General features: G+C 37.8%; 1 protein-coding gene across 3 annotated transcripts in view; it reads left to right on the top strand.

The window, feature by feature from the left end:
• LOC150101798 (calcium-activated chloride channel regulator 1-like) overlaps positions 1–17,977 on the top strand; it is a 146,083-nt gene that overhangs the window by 19,070 nt on the left and 109,036 nt on the right. For all 3 annotated transcript variants that reach the window (XM_090400349.1, XM_090400348.1, XM_090400350.1), the window contains exons 5-7: positions 7,066–7,236; positions 7,334–7,467; positions 7,629–7,740. In XM_090400349.1, coding sequence (XP_090256475.1) covers positions 7,066–7,236; positions 7,334–7,467; positions 7,629–7,740 — 417 coding nt within the window. The remainder of the gene's footprint in view (positions 1–7,065; positions 7,237–7,333; positions 7,468–7,628; positions 7,741–17,977) is intronic.

Raw genomic sequence — 17,977 nt, 5'->3', positions numbered from 1 at the left:
GGCAAACAAGACTGGCTGACTTACAGAGAGAGAGATAGATGAGCTGAAAGAGCAGGTGGAATATCTGGGGAATGAGATGAAGTGTGAAAGATGAGATTAGGCAAATGGAAGAGACAAATGCAAGGCGAATTAGGAGTGAGAGAGAGTTAAGGGAATGAGAGAATAGGAACAGTAGTAGAGGAGAAGGAATGAGAGAGAGTTATGGGAATAGTAGAAGAGAGAATAGGAACAGTATAAGAGAGGAAGGAATGAGAGAGAGTTGTATGAATGATAGAAGAGGTGAGAATAGGATAAGTGGAAGAGAGGAAATGAGTGTCAGATATATAGGAATGATAAAAAAGGAAAGAATGGAAACAGCAGGATAGAGGGAATGAGAGGAATATAAGGGAGCACAGGGACTAGGGATAGAATGATGTCAGGAAGGCAGGTAAGTAGGGGAGCACAGAAAGAAACTGTTATGGGAGAGAGCGTGAGGGATGCACGTGAGCAATCGAGGAATAGGGTGATAAGAGGTGTAATGTATGAGAACTCAATGATCCGTGGTGTTCAAGATAGGATGCGTGAGGAGTATTTTTCAGGAGGAACAATAGAAAGTGTGGCTATGGCAATTAAGAGAGGTGAAAGGGTGGATCAGATGATTGTGATGGCGGAAACAAATGACAGCGAGAGATATGAGATTCTTGCTTGAGGCTGTACAAAAGAAGACACAGAGAGGAAATATTGTGTGTGTGTTACCTAGGAATGATAATATCGAGCCGAGCAGAAGAGCGGTGATATTGAATGGCATAATAGTGAGAACATATCAGAAGACAGGATTCGAATATGTGGATGCTTGGAGTGCGTTTGAGAGGAGAGAGGAATTGTATGCGAGAGACTGCTTGCATTTGAATGAGGAAGGATGAAGGCATCTGGAGAGATTGTTGTTCTGAATGAGTCATTGTGTCCCAGTGTGGATGGTAGCAGGGGTGGCCTCTTGTGGGAATGGGTACTTGGGAGAAGGGGGATGACATCGGGTAACGCTGAGCCCAGTGGAGTCTAGAGGGGATAATGCTGGGTATAGAAACAATGGCATTTTTATGCTTTATACTAATGCCAGGAGTATTAGGAATAAGGGAGAGGAATTGGTGGCATTGATGGCATCGTCAGCCTGTCCAAAGATTATTGGGATCACCGAGACATGGTTCACAGAAGAGGATATAATAACAGGAATAGAAGTTGCTGGGTACAGCATTTTTACAGAATAGGAAGGGAAAGCGTGGTGGTGAAGTACTGCTTATGATAAGAGACAACCTATGTCCTTTAAGAGTGGAGGCCTTGTAAGGCTGTGACACTAATAATTTTGAAAGCATATGGTGTGAGGTGGAGTTGGGCAAGACAGGATATTTAGTGAGGTGTTGCTACAGACCAAGGAGCACAGAGATGGGGACGAGGAGATGTCGACACAGTTGAGCGTGGCAAGTGCAAGAAGAACAATTGTTATGGGAGATTTTAACTACAGCAGTATAAATTGGGGACAGGAAGATGCATGTAGTAATAAGGGAATGGAATTTCTAGAATTCTTGAGGGACCAATGTCTTAGGCAACATGTAACAGAGGGAACAAGAGTTTTGGATTTGGTTATAGCATCAGAAGAGTTGATAATAACTGAGATGACATCTCTCCCACCAGTTGGAGAGAGTGACCATATGATTTTGACTTGGAAAATGAATAGACATACAGGAGTGTCAAAGAGATGGGAACGTATGTGGAATTATAAGGCAGGTGATTATAATAGTTTTTGATGTCAACTTGGGGAAGTTTCATGGAAGGATGAATTGAAAGGCCAGGATATAATTCGTGCGTGGGAAATTGTGAAGGAATATTTGTTAGCAGCAATGGTATGCTGTATTCCATGAGTGCAGAAGAGGACACAATTTGGAATAAAGTGGATGACAAACAATATTAAACAGGAACTGCATGCGAAAAAGAGGCTGTTGAAGAGATATAAGGAGACAGGTGAGGAGAAGATGCATGAAGAATATAAGACACTGGCCAGGAGAGTGACTAGTATGGTAAGGAAGGCGAAACTGGAATATGAGAAAAGATTGGCCCTTAGATCCAAGGAAAATCCCAGGGAATTTTTTAGCTATGTGGCTAGTAGGAGAAGAAATGACTGTGGAAGAATGACATTGTGGGATAAAAATGGGAATAGAGTGACTGATGCAGAAGTCATAGTAGAATTGTTCAATGAACACTTTATTGAAGTATTTCATCATGGTGGAGTCAATTTGAATACTAGAGGGATAGGGCAGGTTTAGAGGTGTAGGAGGAGAGTGTGTTTCACATACTGAGTACTCTGGATGTTAGTAAAGTTGTGGGACTGGATGGTATTTCACCACAAGTTTTGAGAGAATGTGCTAAGGAACTGACAGTGCCTTTCACCTGGCTTTTCAGTGAAAGTCTGGTTGTGGGAAAGGTGCCCATGGAATGGAAGGAAGGCAAGATAGTGCCATTGCATAAGTGCTGTAGCAGGGTGTGCCTAAGGGGTCTGTTTTAGGGCCATTGCTGTTTAACTTGTATATTAATGATATTGGTGAAGATTTGGATGGAGATATTCAGTTGTTTATAGGTGATGCAAAGTTGGGACGAACCAAGAGGATGTTGTGATCTTACAAGAAGACTTGAATGGATTGAGTGATTGGGGATGCGAGTTCAATGTTGCAAAATGTGGGGGTTTAAAGTTTGGAAAACAAAGATGGGATGTGGAGTTTGCTTGGTGGGGATGTGTTGTTGGAGGGGATGGGAGATCTCTGGGTGATGGTGGATGGGAATCTTAAATTTTGGGGACATGTGGCCAAAATTGTGAAGACAACACAAAGGCTTCTGGGAACAATGCAGAGCACACTGACTTATAGAAGTAGGGAGATTCTTGTTCCATTGTATAAAGAAAAGAATTTGATTAGGCCACATGTGGACTGTTGTGCTCAGATTTGGTCACCTGGTTTTCAGAAGGATGAAGAGATGTTGGGGGAGCGGATCTAGGGGGTGACTGACTGGGGTGATTTCTGGTCTCTGGAATGTCGGATATGGGGAAGGTTTGAGGGGATGTGGCTTGCAGAGTCTGGCGGGGAGGGGGATGTGATCGAGACCTACAAGTTATTGTGGGGTTGTTGCGGGATTGGTGCTGGAGAGGTTCTGCAGAGGGTGGTGGGAGAACCAGGGGTCATACCTGGAGACTGTATAGAGAGGGTGTGAGTGGAGAGTGAGAGCTGTTTTTTTTTTTTCATGCGGAGTTGTGGATGATTGTAGTGCCTTGCCTTTGGATGTGGTGTCTGCGGAGAATTTGGGTGTGTTTGGGGCGCGGTGTGATGGGCTGTGTATTTGATGGGGAGGGGGAACCCTCTGGATGAGTCTTTGACTCCATGAGTTATTGTGTAATAATAATGATAATAATTTAACACGGTTCAAATGACTCTTATTTTTAATATTTCAGTTTGTATTCAGTTCTGTTAAAAAGGGTTCTATGCTGATTCTTTGAAGTTAAATTGGTTCGTTAAGGGAGGCCTGCCTCTATAAGGCTGCTTAGGAGTTAAGCTGTTTGTTGAACAATCATTTCTTGTTTACAATTTGAAATTTTTACATGTCTTGTGTTTTGTTCATGCAGTAGAGTTATACAAGTATATATTATTTTGAAGTTTTGTATGCATAATATCAAATTAGTAAAATTAATTATTGATTATTTTCAGATATTTTTGTAACATTACACCATTAATCATGATGTCAGATAATTCAGTTAGACAGAATAAAAGAAAAGTTATTCTTTAGAAACTAAGATTCAAATTTTATATTGTTTAGCAGCTGGAGAAAGTTCACCATCCTTAGGGAAATATTTTGGATTGAGCAAAACTATCATGAGAACGATTAAGAAAAATGAAGAGGCCATTAGAAAATCTGTTCTTTATGGAACAAAATTAGGTGCCAAGTTGTCATCATATATGAGAGACATTATAAAAGGAAGATGGAAAAGACCCTAGTGATGTGGATAGAAGATTGCCCACAAAAAGGAATACCTTTTAGATGGAAATGTCATCAAACAGAAAGTGTTATGGTTGTACAAACAGAGTCAGGAAAAGGAGCCAACGACATCAATCATAATTATGATTGATGTTGAACCTGTAATAATAATAATAATAGTTGGTGACTAACTATGGAAGTATTAACTGAAAACTGGAAATAACATAAAAAGATTGAGTTCTTTGAGTTACTTACAGACTACTGCTTTATGCGGAATGTAGTTGAGGCAACACTTGAGACGTGAGTGTTGACTTTAATATCATCTCATACAGCCATAATAGGAGACTTGGCCATAATGCCACCAATTGGAGAGATCATGTGGTTTTGACATGTGACTAGGCAGGTACAAACTTCATGGAACAAAAAAGATGTGAGGAATTATAGAGCGAGGGACTATGATAAATTAAGGTAACAGATTGTTGTGCAGTGGCTTGATCATCTGGAGGAGGACGAGCAAAATCAGCGGTGCCATAGGCTGTCCAAAATCAGCTATTTATGGCAATTTCAGATTATGCTCCTTAGGTTATAAAGATAAGTAAAGTAGGAGTGAAATGGATTAATTTTGCAGGACCCTCTGAAAAACCAGATGGACATACAGAACAGAATTTTGAAGTGTCTCCTGACCCCCACATATTTTGGTATCAAAAAATATTTCTAGTCTCTTACCAACTACAAAAGACAAACTTTTATTTCTGTGTCTAGCTGATGTTTTACTAGTTTAAATGGGAATGTCATTCTTGAGACAGAGAGGCTGGTATCTGGAATAAAAAAATAAATAAATTAAAAAGAATGACCAACATAAGAATACTACATTTAGGTGGAAGATGAATTTCATTGCCCAGTGTGAGACCACTGCCCTGCTTATTGGAGGTCTAAAGTGGCTGAAAAATTTCCATGTTTGGTCTCTAGAGCAGGATTTCCAGCCCATCTAAAAATAAATATATAAAATTTGACAAAAATAGGAAAAAAAAATTCTTAGCCCACCTACAGTACAAATGTACTATAGGTTTAATAATAACCTTTAATGGATGTTAACTACGAGGGCTGTTCAATAAGTAATAAGACTAATTTTACTGTCGTGAAACCACTCATCACAATATTAATTTCTGTGGAATAAAGAAATATTGCTGTCTTTATTAACAAAAGATGTTGATAGATGGCATATACTGGCTGATGTGCCAGAGTGTCGCATGACTAAACGCAAGCTTGTTTCTGCACACCTATGAGATGCGACCAGTCATCGAAATGGAAGCATCCTTGGAACAGCGTTATGTGATTAAATTTTGTGCATGTTTGCAAAAAATCCGCATCTGACACTTTTAACATGATATGCGAAGCTTTCCATGATGAAGCAATGTCGAGGGCAAGTGTTTTTCGCTGGCATAAAACTTTTAAGGAAGGAAGGCAAAATGTGAAAGATCTTGAACGTAAGGGAAGACCTTAAACATCCATCACAGAGACAATGATCAACACAGCAGCGCTTATCATCAAGAAGGATCGCAGAATTACATTATGCCAGCTGCATGTTGTCCTGACTATTTCTGTGGGAAGTGTTCACTCAATCATGGCTGAACATTTGGGACTGAAATGTGTTTGTGCCCGATGGATTCCCAAACTCTTGACACCGGAGTAAATGCAGCATCGAGTGGATGTGTGCACAGAATGGAAAGAAAGATTGGAACAAGAAGGTGACAACTTCTTAAAATGCATCGTTACAGCAGATGAAGCTTGGTTGTATCACTATGACCCTACAATGAAACAACAAAGCAGTGAATGGAAGCATTCGTCTTCGACTACCCCCAAGAAAGCAAAAACTGTAAAATCAGCTGGTAAAGTTATGACAATAATGTTTTTTTGACTACAAAGGCATTGTTTACCAACACGCTGTAGAACCCGGGAATTCTGTAAACAGCTCGTACTATGCGGATGTTTTATGGACAGTGGTACTGCACGTCAAAAGGAAGCATCCTTTTGACGTGCAGTACCACTGTCCATAAAAGAATGGCTTCTTAATGCACCACGATAATGCATGGCCACATATTGCTGGTGGTGTAGCAGACGTTTTGCAGAAGAACAATATAGATATCCTACCACACGCTCCATACAGTCCTGATCTTGCACCATGCGATTTCTGGCTGTTTCCTCAGCTCAAGAAACCACTAAGAGACTGCCATTTCGAAAGCAACAAAGCATGTGTAAAAGCTGCAGAGGCGGTTTTGAAAGAACTCTCAAAAAATGGACTTTCACATGTGTTTAAGAAGTGGACGCAACATTGGGACAAATGCATTGCGTCTCACAGTAGTTACTTCAAAAAAGACCATGTAAATGATGATGATTAAAGGTAATCTGTTTTCTGTATAAATATAGCCTCTGCACATATTGAAATCAAATTAAAAAAAAACCTTATGCATCAAAAGTCTGGTCTTGCACAGCATAGTATTGAGACAAAACACAGTTATCCTATGCAATGAGTCTTAACTTCTCCAAAGAAGCAGTTTTAAATATTAATATCTCTTCGAAGAAAGTTTTGAAGCCCTGCTATACTAGAGCCTGAGTTTAATCTGAATGATTGTCTCTCTCTATCCTGAAAGTTTTTGGGAGATTCTATTCTTATGTAAGAATCAGAAATGATTTTTTATATATTTGATATGATCCTTCTAACATGCAGCATTTGCTTAGTTATTGGTTAACTGACTGTTGCATTTGCCTTGTATTCTGGTTCTTTGATTTTTTTTTTTTTCACATTCTCCTGTTAATTTTGATAAGAAATATTTGTGTTAATTTCATTAGAGTTATTTACTATGTCTGTGTTTTACTCTCAGTTACTATGTCACAGGCTCCATTAAAATTAATTTTTAGGATTTTTTTCAAAAAAATTGTTTGGGCCAAAAAAACGTTATTGAAAATAAATGATTAATTTACATATTTTAATAATGATTTTTTTTTATAATGTACTTTTATTATGATTTAATTTTTGTCTTTGCTAATTTGCAATGTTTTTTCTGCCTCCAGATTTTTCCAACAACTTGTATGGAAGGCATAAAGGGATGGTTTAGACGGCCTAATGGCAAAAAATGCCGAATATCCGATCAGTTTCAGGTTGACTCAGATTGTGTTTTTATTCCAGATCGCAATTCTACATTTGGTGAAGCATCCATTATGTATGGCCCATTCGTGCATGCGGTAATTTTTTTTATCCTTGATATTAATTTCTTTTATTAATTGTATTTAGTAGACAAGAATTAATAATGATTAACCCAAGTGATCAATTTTTACACAGGTGCAGTTTTTTTGTGGCAGTGAAGATTATATTAAACACAACATATGGGCTCCTAATGAACACAACATTCAGTGTCAGTATGCCAGCACAGAAGACGTCATCAAGAGACATCCTGACTTCTTAAACAATACAGGGTAAATTGCATGTAGCAATCAGTTAAATCAGAAAAATGTTAAAGATGTGTGTACTAATAAAAATTTCTACTAATATTATAGTTATGGTTAAGAAAAATTGAATAAATCTGCATTGCATTTTACATAGAATAACTTCTGTTTTTAATATTCTCAATTAACAGGTTGTCTCGTTTAGCTGATCCTAATTATTTCCCTAATTTTCAAATACTGTTGCCAAAACCACACACGAAAGGACGCTACTTGTTAGCCATAGATATTTCAAAACGTCCACAGGTATGTAATTTATTTATTCTGGCTAACTACAACTAGTATTGCATTAAGAGTGCTGTTATGATTATTTTTATCAAAAGCTGAAATTTTCTCTACGGGATTGATTTCATGCCTGCCCACTTGTTCCCATTCTGATTCTATCCACTAGATGGAGGCTTCTAGGATGAATATGAATGTACTTCTTACATCAGTGTGGGAAGTTAACTCATCCTGTCTCAAATGACCATAGTTATTAAAGAAGAAATTCTTCTATCTACCATAAAGCAGTTGATTATAATAGTCTTAGACGTCAACTTAGGGAAGTTTCATGGAGGGAGGAATTGAAAGGCCAGGATATCATTAGTGCTTGGGAAATTGTGAAGGAATATTTGTTAGCAGCAGTGGTAAGTTGTATTCCACAAGTGAAGAAGAGGACACATTTTGGAATAAAGTGGATGACAAACAATATTAAACAGGAACTGCACGAAAAATAGGCTATTGAAGAGATATAAGGAGACAGGTGAAGAGAAGATGCATGAAAAGTATAAGACACTGACCAGGAGAGTGACTAGTATGGTAAGGAAGGCGAAACTGGAATATGAGAAAAGAAAATTAGCCCTTAGATTCAAAGAAAATCATAGAGAATTATTTAGCTAAGTAGCCAGTAGGAGGAAAAATGACTGTGGAAGAATGACATTGTGGGATAAAAATGGGAATAGTGACTGATGCAGAGAACATAACGGAATTGTTCAATGAACACTTTATTGGAGTATTTCATCCTGGAGAGTAAATTTTAATACTAGAGGAAAGAGCAGGTTAGAAATGGTGGAGGAGAGTGTGTTCCAAATACTGAGTACTCTGGATGTCAGTAAAGCTGTGGGACTGGACAGTATTTCACCACGAGTTATGAGAAAATGTGCTAAGGAACTGAGAGTGCCTTTGACCTGGCTTTTCAATGAAAGTCTGGCTGCCGGAAAGGTGCCCATGGAATGGAAGGAAGGTAAGATTGTGCCTTTGCATAAGGGCGGTAGCAGACTGGAAGTGTTTAATTATAGGCCAGTTTGTGTGCCATCAGTAGTTGGTAAGATCTTGGAGAAAGTAGTGAGGGACTGTATACAGCATTGGGCAGATGAGGATAATGTTATCTGTATGAGTCAGTTTTAGCAATATGCTCTTGTTTTAGCAATATTACTATTACTATTATTACGGGCAACTCCAGGGAGTCATTAGACTCATCGAGGGAGGCCCCAAATCATATTCATCACAACTATTTGACATTCATACAGTATCTATCATACCTCGCCTTAAACTCATTCACTGTCACGGCATCCACCACAGACTCGGGGAGTGCATTCCACTCATTCACTACTCTAAAAGTAAAGAACCCAGCTCTAACACCTTTACTAACCACACTCACTTTTGCCCAGTTTCCATGGATGTCCCCTAGTCCTCCCACAACCAGCCCTGTTCTCAAAAATATCTTCTGAATTAATTTTATAGAAACCCTTCAGTAATTTGAATGTCTCAATCATATCTCCCCTTTTCCGCCTATCAACCAATTTTTGCAACCCACAAATCCTCAACCTGTTCTCATACGGTTCATTCCACAGACCTGCTATCATCTTGGTCACTCGCCTCTGGATCCTCTCCACCTCCTCCCCATCAAGAAGAAACCTAGGTGACCAAATCTGAGCACAGTAGTCTAGATGGGGTCTTATCAAGGCTCGATACAGAGGAACAATAACCTGCTTGTCTCTGCTTGTCAACATATTCTTCAGCAACCAAGTGATTTGATGAGCTGTTTTGGTCACTTTTGCAATGTGTCCCCTAAATTTCAATTCCTTATCTACCAACACTCCTAAATCTCGTGCCTCATCAATTTCCTGGAGCACGGTTCCACCAATGCAGTAAACTGCCGCCAATCTTTTCACCCCAAAATGCATAACCTTACATTTTGCCACATTAAACTGACATCCATTCTCCTTAGCCCAGACCTCCAATCTATCCAAATCATTCTGCAAAATTTTGACGTCATCTGCATTCACTATTGCCCTACCCAACTTCGCATCATCCGCAAACAAATGAACTGTTCCTCTCAGATCATTTCTATGCTAGCCTTTTATAATAAAGTTACAAGAGCATTAGATGAGGGAAAGGCATATACTGCCATTTTCCTAGACTTAGCAAAGGCATTTGAAAGGGTGCCACATGATAAGCTGATATTCAAATTGCAGCACATGGGTCTGGATGTCAGATTGGTGCAACTGGATTCAGGGTTGGCTGTCCGATAGGTATCAGAGAGTTGTGTATGGTGTGGCAATATCAAAGAGGCAGAAGGTTATAAGTAGGGTTCCGTAGGACTCAGTACTGGGACCTATATTGTTTAACCTTTATATCAATGACATTGTCAGTGATGAGTCTGGATAGACTTGTGTTTCTTAGAAAGGACCTCCCATGATGAATCTTTTGAATCCATGGAGGCCTGAATAATATTTCCCACCCAATCCATGCCTCCAGTGTACTATAAGTCCTTAATCCCCTTTGCTATTCAACTTCACAAAAGACCATGAGTCTGTCTTGTGAATATGGTTAGTGTCAGTGATGTTTCAGGAAATATTATGAAAAGAATTACTCCCGTTAGCTTACAGAAATTGTTTCAGCAGATCAAAGAATGAAATGATGTACTGAATATCAGTTTTATAGAGTTTGTTCATTCACTTTAGGTCTTTGTGCAAGTTGGAGGCTGGCCTGACCTCATAATGTCAGAACTAGCCAAATTTATCCACAGATTCAAATCCATTTAAGCACCTGTGAAGAACTGGTGAAACTTCTATTTGGAATTCTTGTGGATTTATGCAGCTATGATTATATTATGACCTAATAATTAAGTACACTCTCCAAATTTTTTTTATGATAATCCCATCTGCCAAAAAATAGACCTAAGCTCATTAGCACAGTGAGTGGACTAAGGATTATATAAATGAATGCGAAAATGATAATACTTTTTCCATGATATTTCACAACCTTAGTGTGAGGGTGCTTGTCTTTCACCAAGAAAATGAAGCCATTGGTATCTGCATTTTGCTGACCTGCCAATTTCCTCCCAGATGGTGCTGGTCCTTCCATATTACATATTCTTTCCACATCTTACTTAAGGTTTCATGAAGAATATAACACATTTCAAAGTGTCCCAGATTAATTTTTGAATTATCGCTAGCCTTGAAAAAGAAAAAAAAATCTAGGAATTCTTGGTGTTGATTTTTGAATGTAATTTGTCTTGTTTGTAATCTACTTTCATGAATTGCCTAATGATCGTGTGTGTGAAAAATATATAAATGATACAATAATTCATAGAAGTAAGTCCTTTCAGGCCAGAAGTATTCTAGAAACTAAATTATGATAATAGTGCTGTTGCAGTCTGCCAAAATATGGGATTTAGTTTCTTTTGTATGTAATTGCAATGATCACTCACCAGTGTCTGGTGCATAAGGAAACTCTTAGTAATTTTTGAAAGTAAAGAGAAAAAAACTGTCAATAAAAGGAGTCAGAATGTGAAGGAGGGGATATTGTGCTTTTTTCATGTGCAAGATCTTCAGACTGAGATTATAATGAATGATGGGGGTTAGGAGTAATTTCATGGTGTGAGATAGAGGTGAATAGAATCAAATACTTGGTGGGATGTTGTTATAGACCTGGTAATGTGGATGGTGGTGATAGTGAAATGTATAGTCAAATAAGCCAAGCAAATAAGAAAAGGGTGATCATTATGGGTGATTTTAATTATGGCAATATAGACTGGAATGAAGAGATAGCAACTGGAAGTAAAGAAAATGAGTTTCTTGAGTTTTTGAGGGATAACTACCTCAGACAGTATGTAACAGAGGGCACAAGAGGATTAAGGGTCTTGGATTTGGTCATCTCATCGGAGGATGTAAGTATCAATGAGGTATCAAATCATCCACCAATTGGTGAAAGTGACCATGAGGTGATTACTTGGGTGGTTGCCAGCAGTGCAAGGACCCCTGTGAAAAAAGGGTATATGTGGAACTACAAGGGGGGTGATTATGAAGAGCTCAGGAGACAGCTTGCAGGTGTAGCATGGAATGAGGAGTTAGCTGGAAAAGAGATCAATGCAGCTTGGGGGATTTTCAAAAAATATTTAGTGGATGCAATGTCTAAATGTATACCACGGGTGAGAAGGTTAAATAAGTTAGGTGTGAGATGGATGAATAAAGAGATTAAGCATGCAATACAGAGAAAAAGGGCATTGTGGAGGCAGCATAAGAGAAGTGGAAGTAACCAATTTCATGAGTTCTACAAAGACCAGGCAAGGAGAGTGACTTGGTTGGTGAGAGTAGCTAAAGAGAGGTATGAACAGCAGTTAGCTAATGAAGCTAAAAAGAATCCTAGGGAGTTCTTTCGATATGTAGCCAGCAAAAGAAAGAATGATTATGGAAGGATGACATTGATTGGAGGAAATGGTATAAAGACAGCTGTTGCAGAATGTGTGGTGGAGATACTTAATGAGCAGTTCATAAAGATCTTTCAATCTTGTGAATGTGACTTCATGGAGAGATTAAGAGCAGTTGATGATGGGGAGGAGAGACTGACTGTAAGTGAGCAAGAGGTGTTTGGGGAGTTGAGTAAACTAGATGTAAATAAGGCTGTGGGACTTGATAATATATCACCGCGTATTCTGAAGGAATGTGCCAGAGAGTTGACACCTGCCTTGACATATTTTTTTAATACGAGTCTTGCACTTGGTCAAGTCCCTAAAGAGTGGAAGGAGGGCAAGATTGTGCCACTTCATAAAGGAGGTGATCGAACTCAAGCATCAAACTATAGGCCTATCTGTGTGTCGGGTGTTGTGGTTAAGTTGTTGGAGAAGCTTGTGAGAACTAGAATCCAGAGTTGGGTTGACAACAATGGTATAATCTTTGATGGACAGCATGGATTTGCTAAAGGGAGGTCGTGTTTTAGTAATCTACTTACTTATTACAATAAAGTGACTGCTTTCTTGGACAGAGGAGAAGGATACACAGTAATATACTTGGATTTTGCAAAAGCTTTTGATAGAGTGCCTCATGATAAGTTTACAGTCAAACTAGAGCAGATGGGGTTGGATATTAGATTAGTGCATTGGATTGGAGACTGGCTATCTGATAGGTATCAACAAGTTGTGTATGGGGGTGCAATATCCAGGAAAAGGAAAGTCACTAGTGGAGTGCCTCAGGGATCTGTTTTAGGGCCATTACTATTTAACTTGTATATTAATGATATTGGCGAAGATTTGGATGGAGATATTCAGTTGTTTGCAGATGATGCAAAGTTGGGACGAACCATAAAGAGTAGTGAAGATGTTGTGGCCTTGCAAGAAGACTTGAATAAATTGATTGATTGGGCAAGCAAATGGGGATGTGAGTTCAATGTTGCAAAATGTAAGGTTTTAAAATTTGGAAAACAAAGATGGGATGCAGAATTTATGCTTGGTAAGAATATATTGTTGGAAGTAGAGGAAATAAGAGATCTGGGAGTGATAGTGGATAAGGATCTAAAATTTAGGGGTCACATCGCCAAAATTGTGAAGACAACACAAAGACTTCTGGGAATGATGAGGAGGACACTGACGTGTAGAAGTAGGGAGATTCTTGTTCCATTGTATAAGGCTTTGATTAGGCCACACATGGACTATTGTGCTCAGATTTGGTCACCTGGTTTTCAGAAGGATGAAGAGATGTTGGAAAGGGTCCAAAGGCGACTGACTAAGGTAGTTTCTGACCTCTGGAATGTCGAGTATGAGGAAAGATTGAAAAGATGTAATTTGCAGAGACTAGTGGAGAGAAGGAAGAGGGGAGATATGATAGAGACCTACAAGTTGGTAAGGGGTTGCTATAGGATCAATGGTGGAGAAGTTCTACAGCGAATAGTGGGAGATCAGGGGAGAATCAGAGGTCATCCCTGGAAACTGTATAAAGAGGGTGTGAGTAGGGGAGTGAGAGGCAGGTTTTTTTCGTGCAGAGTTGTGAATGATTGGAATGCCTTGCCTGAGAGTGTGGTGTCTGCAAGGAGTTTGAATGTGTTTAAGACCCGGTATGATGAGATGTGTGTGAGATAAAAGGACCTCCTAGATGAGTCTTTGACTCCATGAGGTCTTGTTTAATAATAATAATAATAATAATAAAATGGATACGGTGGGGGGGAATAGGAAAAAACACAGTGAAATCATAGACTCAGATTAATAGATCATCTTTACTTTTAATTTCATCTACTGACAGTGCCATTATTTCTTTTCTTATTTTAATAGAAAGCAGAGACCAGAGTTGTGAAAGGTTTTTCAATAGCTCTTAATTGAAACTCAAGTTTTGAGTAGACATTTAATTGCTGTTTATTTATTTCTTTATTTAAATATTGTTCATAGCAGTATCCTTGTGCTTTACACAACATAAGATTATGTGGGGATTTGAAATACAGGAGATTGCCATTTAGTTTTGAGCAGGATAAAATTGAATACTATGTTGAAAAGTGTGCAAGAAAGTTTTCAAAAAGAAAGAGGAATTGTCAGGTGAATTGTATACTCAAATATTAAAGAAAAAATAAAGGCATTTGAAAATAAGAACCAAACCATGAGACTGTGGCAGACTTAATAAAACATTGGCTGATTCAGCCAGAGAGAAGTAGCAAAGTTATCTGCTAGGATAGAAAAATTTGAACCTCCCATGGTTGGAGTCAGGAAGTTTAAAAACAGTCACCAAAAAGTAGAAAGCATATTGAAAGTCCTTAGCAAGTGAGTATGCATGTGCAAATGTACATTTGAAAATGTGCAAAGTAGCTAAAGAAGCCAGAAGACTTTTTGGTAAGAACGTAAAAGATAAACATGGGAAGGTAGCAGTATGTTCTGGAAACTATTAAAAAGCTTAGAAAAGGAGGAACAAGTGCATTTAAAAGCAGATGATAAAGGAAATGAAAATTGAGGGTAGATGTTATTGTTCTGGATGTCTGAAATAATTACTTTGAAAGATTGCTAAATGAAACAATCAGTGACAGAAATAGTGGGAGAAGGTATTTCAAGAGGAATGCAATCAGAAGTGCATATCAACTTGATGTAGAAAAAAGCCATTGAAAACCTGAAATGAGAAAAGGCAACTGGATATGTTTTTAACCCATAAATGTTCAGCTATGGAGGAATAAAAGTGGTTTTGTTGCATAATTCAGACTGCTCAGAGGATCAAATGCTGAACAATTGGAGTAGACATCTGACAGTGTAGAGAGAATTAAGTGAAATAAAATTGAATGTCAGAATTCTCTTTAAAAAATTTAAAAAAAAAAAAGGATGATTGAACCAGGAAAGCATGTGGTGAAGCAGCAATAGAAAAATCAGAACTCTGTGGTTGGACACAGAAAATTAGAGGCAGTCATGGAAAAGTAGAAAGTGTATTTGAAGTTTTCTTAGCAAGTTAAATTTAGGCAGGTGCACTTGAAGTGGCTAAGAAAAATTATAGAAGATAAAACTTGGAGAAGAATAGAAAAGAACCAGCTTTGTTCAGGCCAAATGATTGTGAGGATCAGCTTTCAATTTAAGACAAATAATTAAGAAATCAAATCATATGATAGAAGCAAACTGAGGAGAAGGATATTGGTAGCTAATGAATCTCTATGCAGGTTGTGCAATAAAAATGATGTAGGATTTGTAGATCTGTTGTCTGTTTTTGATGGAAAGCATCTGTATAATGCTTGATGGACTGCATATAAATGGTTTTAGGTGTCTGGAGAGAGTGAGGGAGGGAGAGCTTTGTCCACTGATCATGCTGAAGTGCAAATTCAGAATAACTTAAGCAATTAGAGTGTAAGCAGGTGAATTTGTGTGAAAGCACCCATTAGGTAAGTGAGTGTGAGACTGACCAAGTGCAGAATTTAGTCTCTAATGGAATTTTTACGCCCACTAAGTGATAATTAATTTATGCAACGTGTGATGGAGGTTACTAGAGGTGTGAGAGTATTAGACCTAGTCACAGGATCAGAAGAGATATCCATAACCAAGGTGACCGCATTGCCTCGATTTGTGAAAGTGACCATGGGAGCATGTCTTTGGATATTGTAAAATATGAGGAATATTCTGACATGAAGGGGTATATGTGGAACTACAAGGCAAGTGATTATGACAAACTTGGGAAGAAACTTAAATCTGCATTATGGCATTAAACATTGCAGAGTAAGGATGTTAGTAGTGCATGGGAGATAGTTAAGGGTTATCTAGAGTAGTGTTTCCCAAACTTCTGAATGTCAGGGCCCCCTTTGCAAAAATTAAAATAATTCACGGCTCCCTCGAAAAAAAATCGTAATAGAGAGATATATTATTATAATATTTATTGTATTTATATTCAATACAAAACATACACAGTGAATATTGCAAAAATCAAATGCATATATTACATTTTTTGCCTCTTACCATTTGGTTCTGAAGACGATGCGGGCTGTTCTGGTAAAATATGAAATACTGTCTTTTTTTTTTTTTTGAGTATGTTTCTGCTTCTTCTGATTGTTAGTGGGAATTTTTTTTTATATTTTTTTATCAGCCACTTATCCATCTCAGGGTTAAATTTTTTAACGTAGAATAGATCAAATAATATCACCACTTACCTATACTGGCACACCACAGACTAATAACATGAAATTAGTGAATATTACCTGAATAAGGGAATCCCCGCACTAGGAACATTTTTCTCTTTTGTGACTTTTCTCCCTTTACGGTAATTAAGCCTAACGCAAAACAGACAGCAAAGGCAGGTTATTAAAATGTGCATGTGATTGGTGTGGTATTAACAAAAGATCGCGCAACCGAAAGATAAAAGCATAGCTGACAATTGAGTTGAAATGATAACTCTCTTCAACCGAATTCCATACGTGAAACTGCCATAGCATTCATTATTTATATATATATATATATATATATATATATATATATATATTACTTAGTTTTAACACTTTTTACGAATTTTAACACGTTCAGTTGAATTTTATTGCTGCCTTGGGAAATCAAACTCGCACACACACATCTAATTAATAACAATAGTTTTTAGTTAGATACTGTGATTGCCCATGCAACATATGGTTTTGTTTCAGTCTACACAGCATAGTTTCTGTATGAGGGGACATGTGATTCGTTAATTAGTGTGTTTTTATCCCAGTTGTCTCTAATTGCACTATTTGTTGAGAAATATATTACACAGACTCCTCATACCTTATTCACTGGCATAATAAAAGTACTTGTTTTTATTGCATCTGCAGTATAGTGGCTGTTAGGGAGGGCGTGTTGTTTACCACTGCAAGCAAGTTACTATCTCCCCACATGAACTTGTTTAAGATTTTTTTCATGTGTGAAGTATATGCGAAACTTTTATTGGTAACAGAAAACTAGCTCGGATGACAATGATAATATAAAACAAGTTTTAATATGTATATAAAGTCGATATCAACAGTCCCTGATTACGAACGCGTGATGACAGGGAGATTTGGAGCTTCCTTGGAGATCATTCGAAGTAAATACAATTAACCACTGCTTTGAAATGAAACATATGAATAAGCAATATTTACTAATATTCATTAAGCGCCGAAATACGCAGGAAGCAAAGTTTGTGAACCAACAAATGTGTGAATTTTTTCATTAAAATATAAAAAATAACAAAAAAGAAATAAAAGTTAAATACGTTTCTTTTAAAATAAAAAAATCTACTTAGTCTTAAAACATTTTAAATTTGATTTCATTATTTCACAGCCCCCAAGGTGGCCGCGGCCCACAGTTTGGGCAGTGCTGATCTAGAGGAAGCAATATTAAATTGCATATGTAAAGAGGATTAATCAGGTAGGGATTAAATGGATGAGTGATATTATTCAGTATGAGCTGCAGAAGAAAATGCTTGGAAGGTATATAATTAAAAAGGTAATGAGCAAACTCATGAACAGTACAAGGCTCAGGCAGGAAAGGTCACCAGCATAGCAAGAAAGGCAAAATAGAATTATGAGAGGAATCTAGCTGAGCAGGCCAAAGGAAATCCCAAAGAGTTCTTTCGTTACGTGGCAAGTAAAAGGAAGAATGGGCTATGAAAAATTAACCTTAATGAGTGAAGCTCATGAGGTGACAGAAGCAAATAAAATAGTTGAATTACTGAGTGACCACTTTACAAGAGTATATCATTCAAGTGCAGCTACTGGTTTAACATATTTGACAGACACTAATGTGGGAACAGAGGTGGATGAATTTGAG

Source organism: Typopeltis vanoorti, chromosome 11 (genome assembly GCF_054136105.1).
Source record: "Typopeltis vanoorti isolate ZY-2024b chromosome 11, IOZ_Tvanoo_1.0, whole genome shotgun sequence".
In the NCBI taxonomy this organism is placed as follows: domain Eukaryota; kingdom Metazoa; phylum Arthropoda; class Arachnida; order Uropygi; family Thelyphonidae; genus Typopeltis; species Typopeltis vanoorti.
This window is presented reverse-complemented; position numbering and strand designations above follow the sequence as displayed.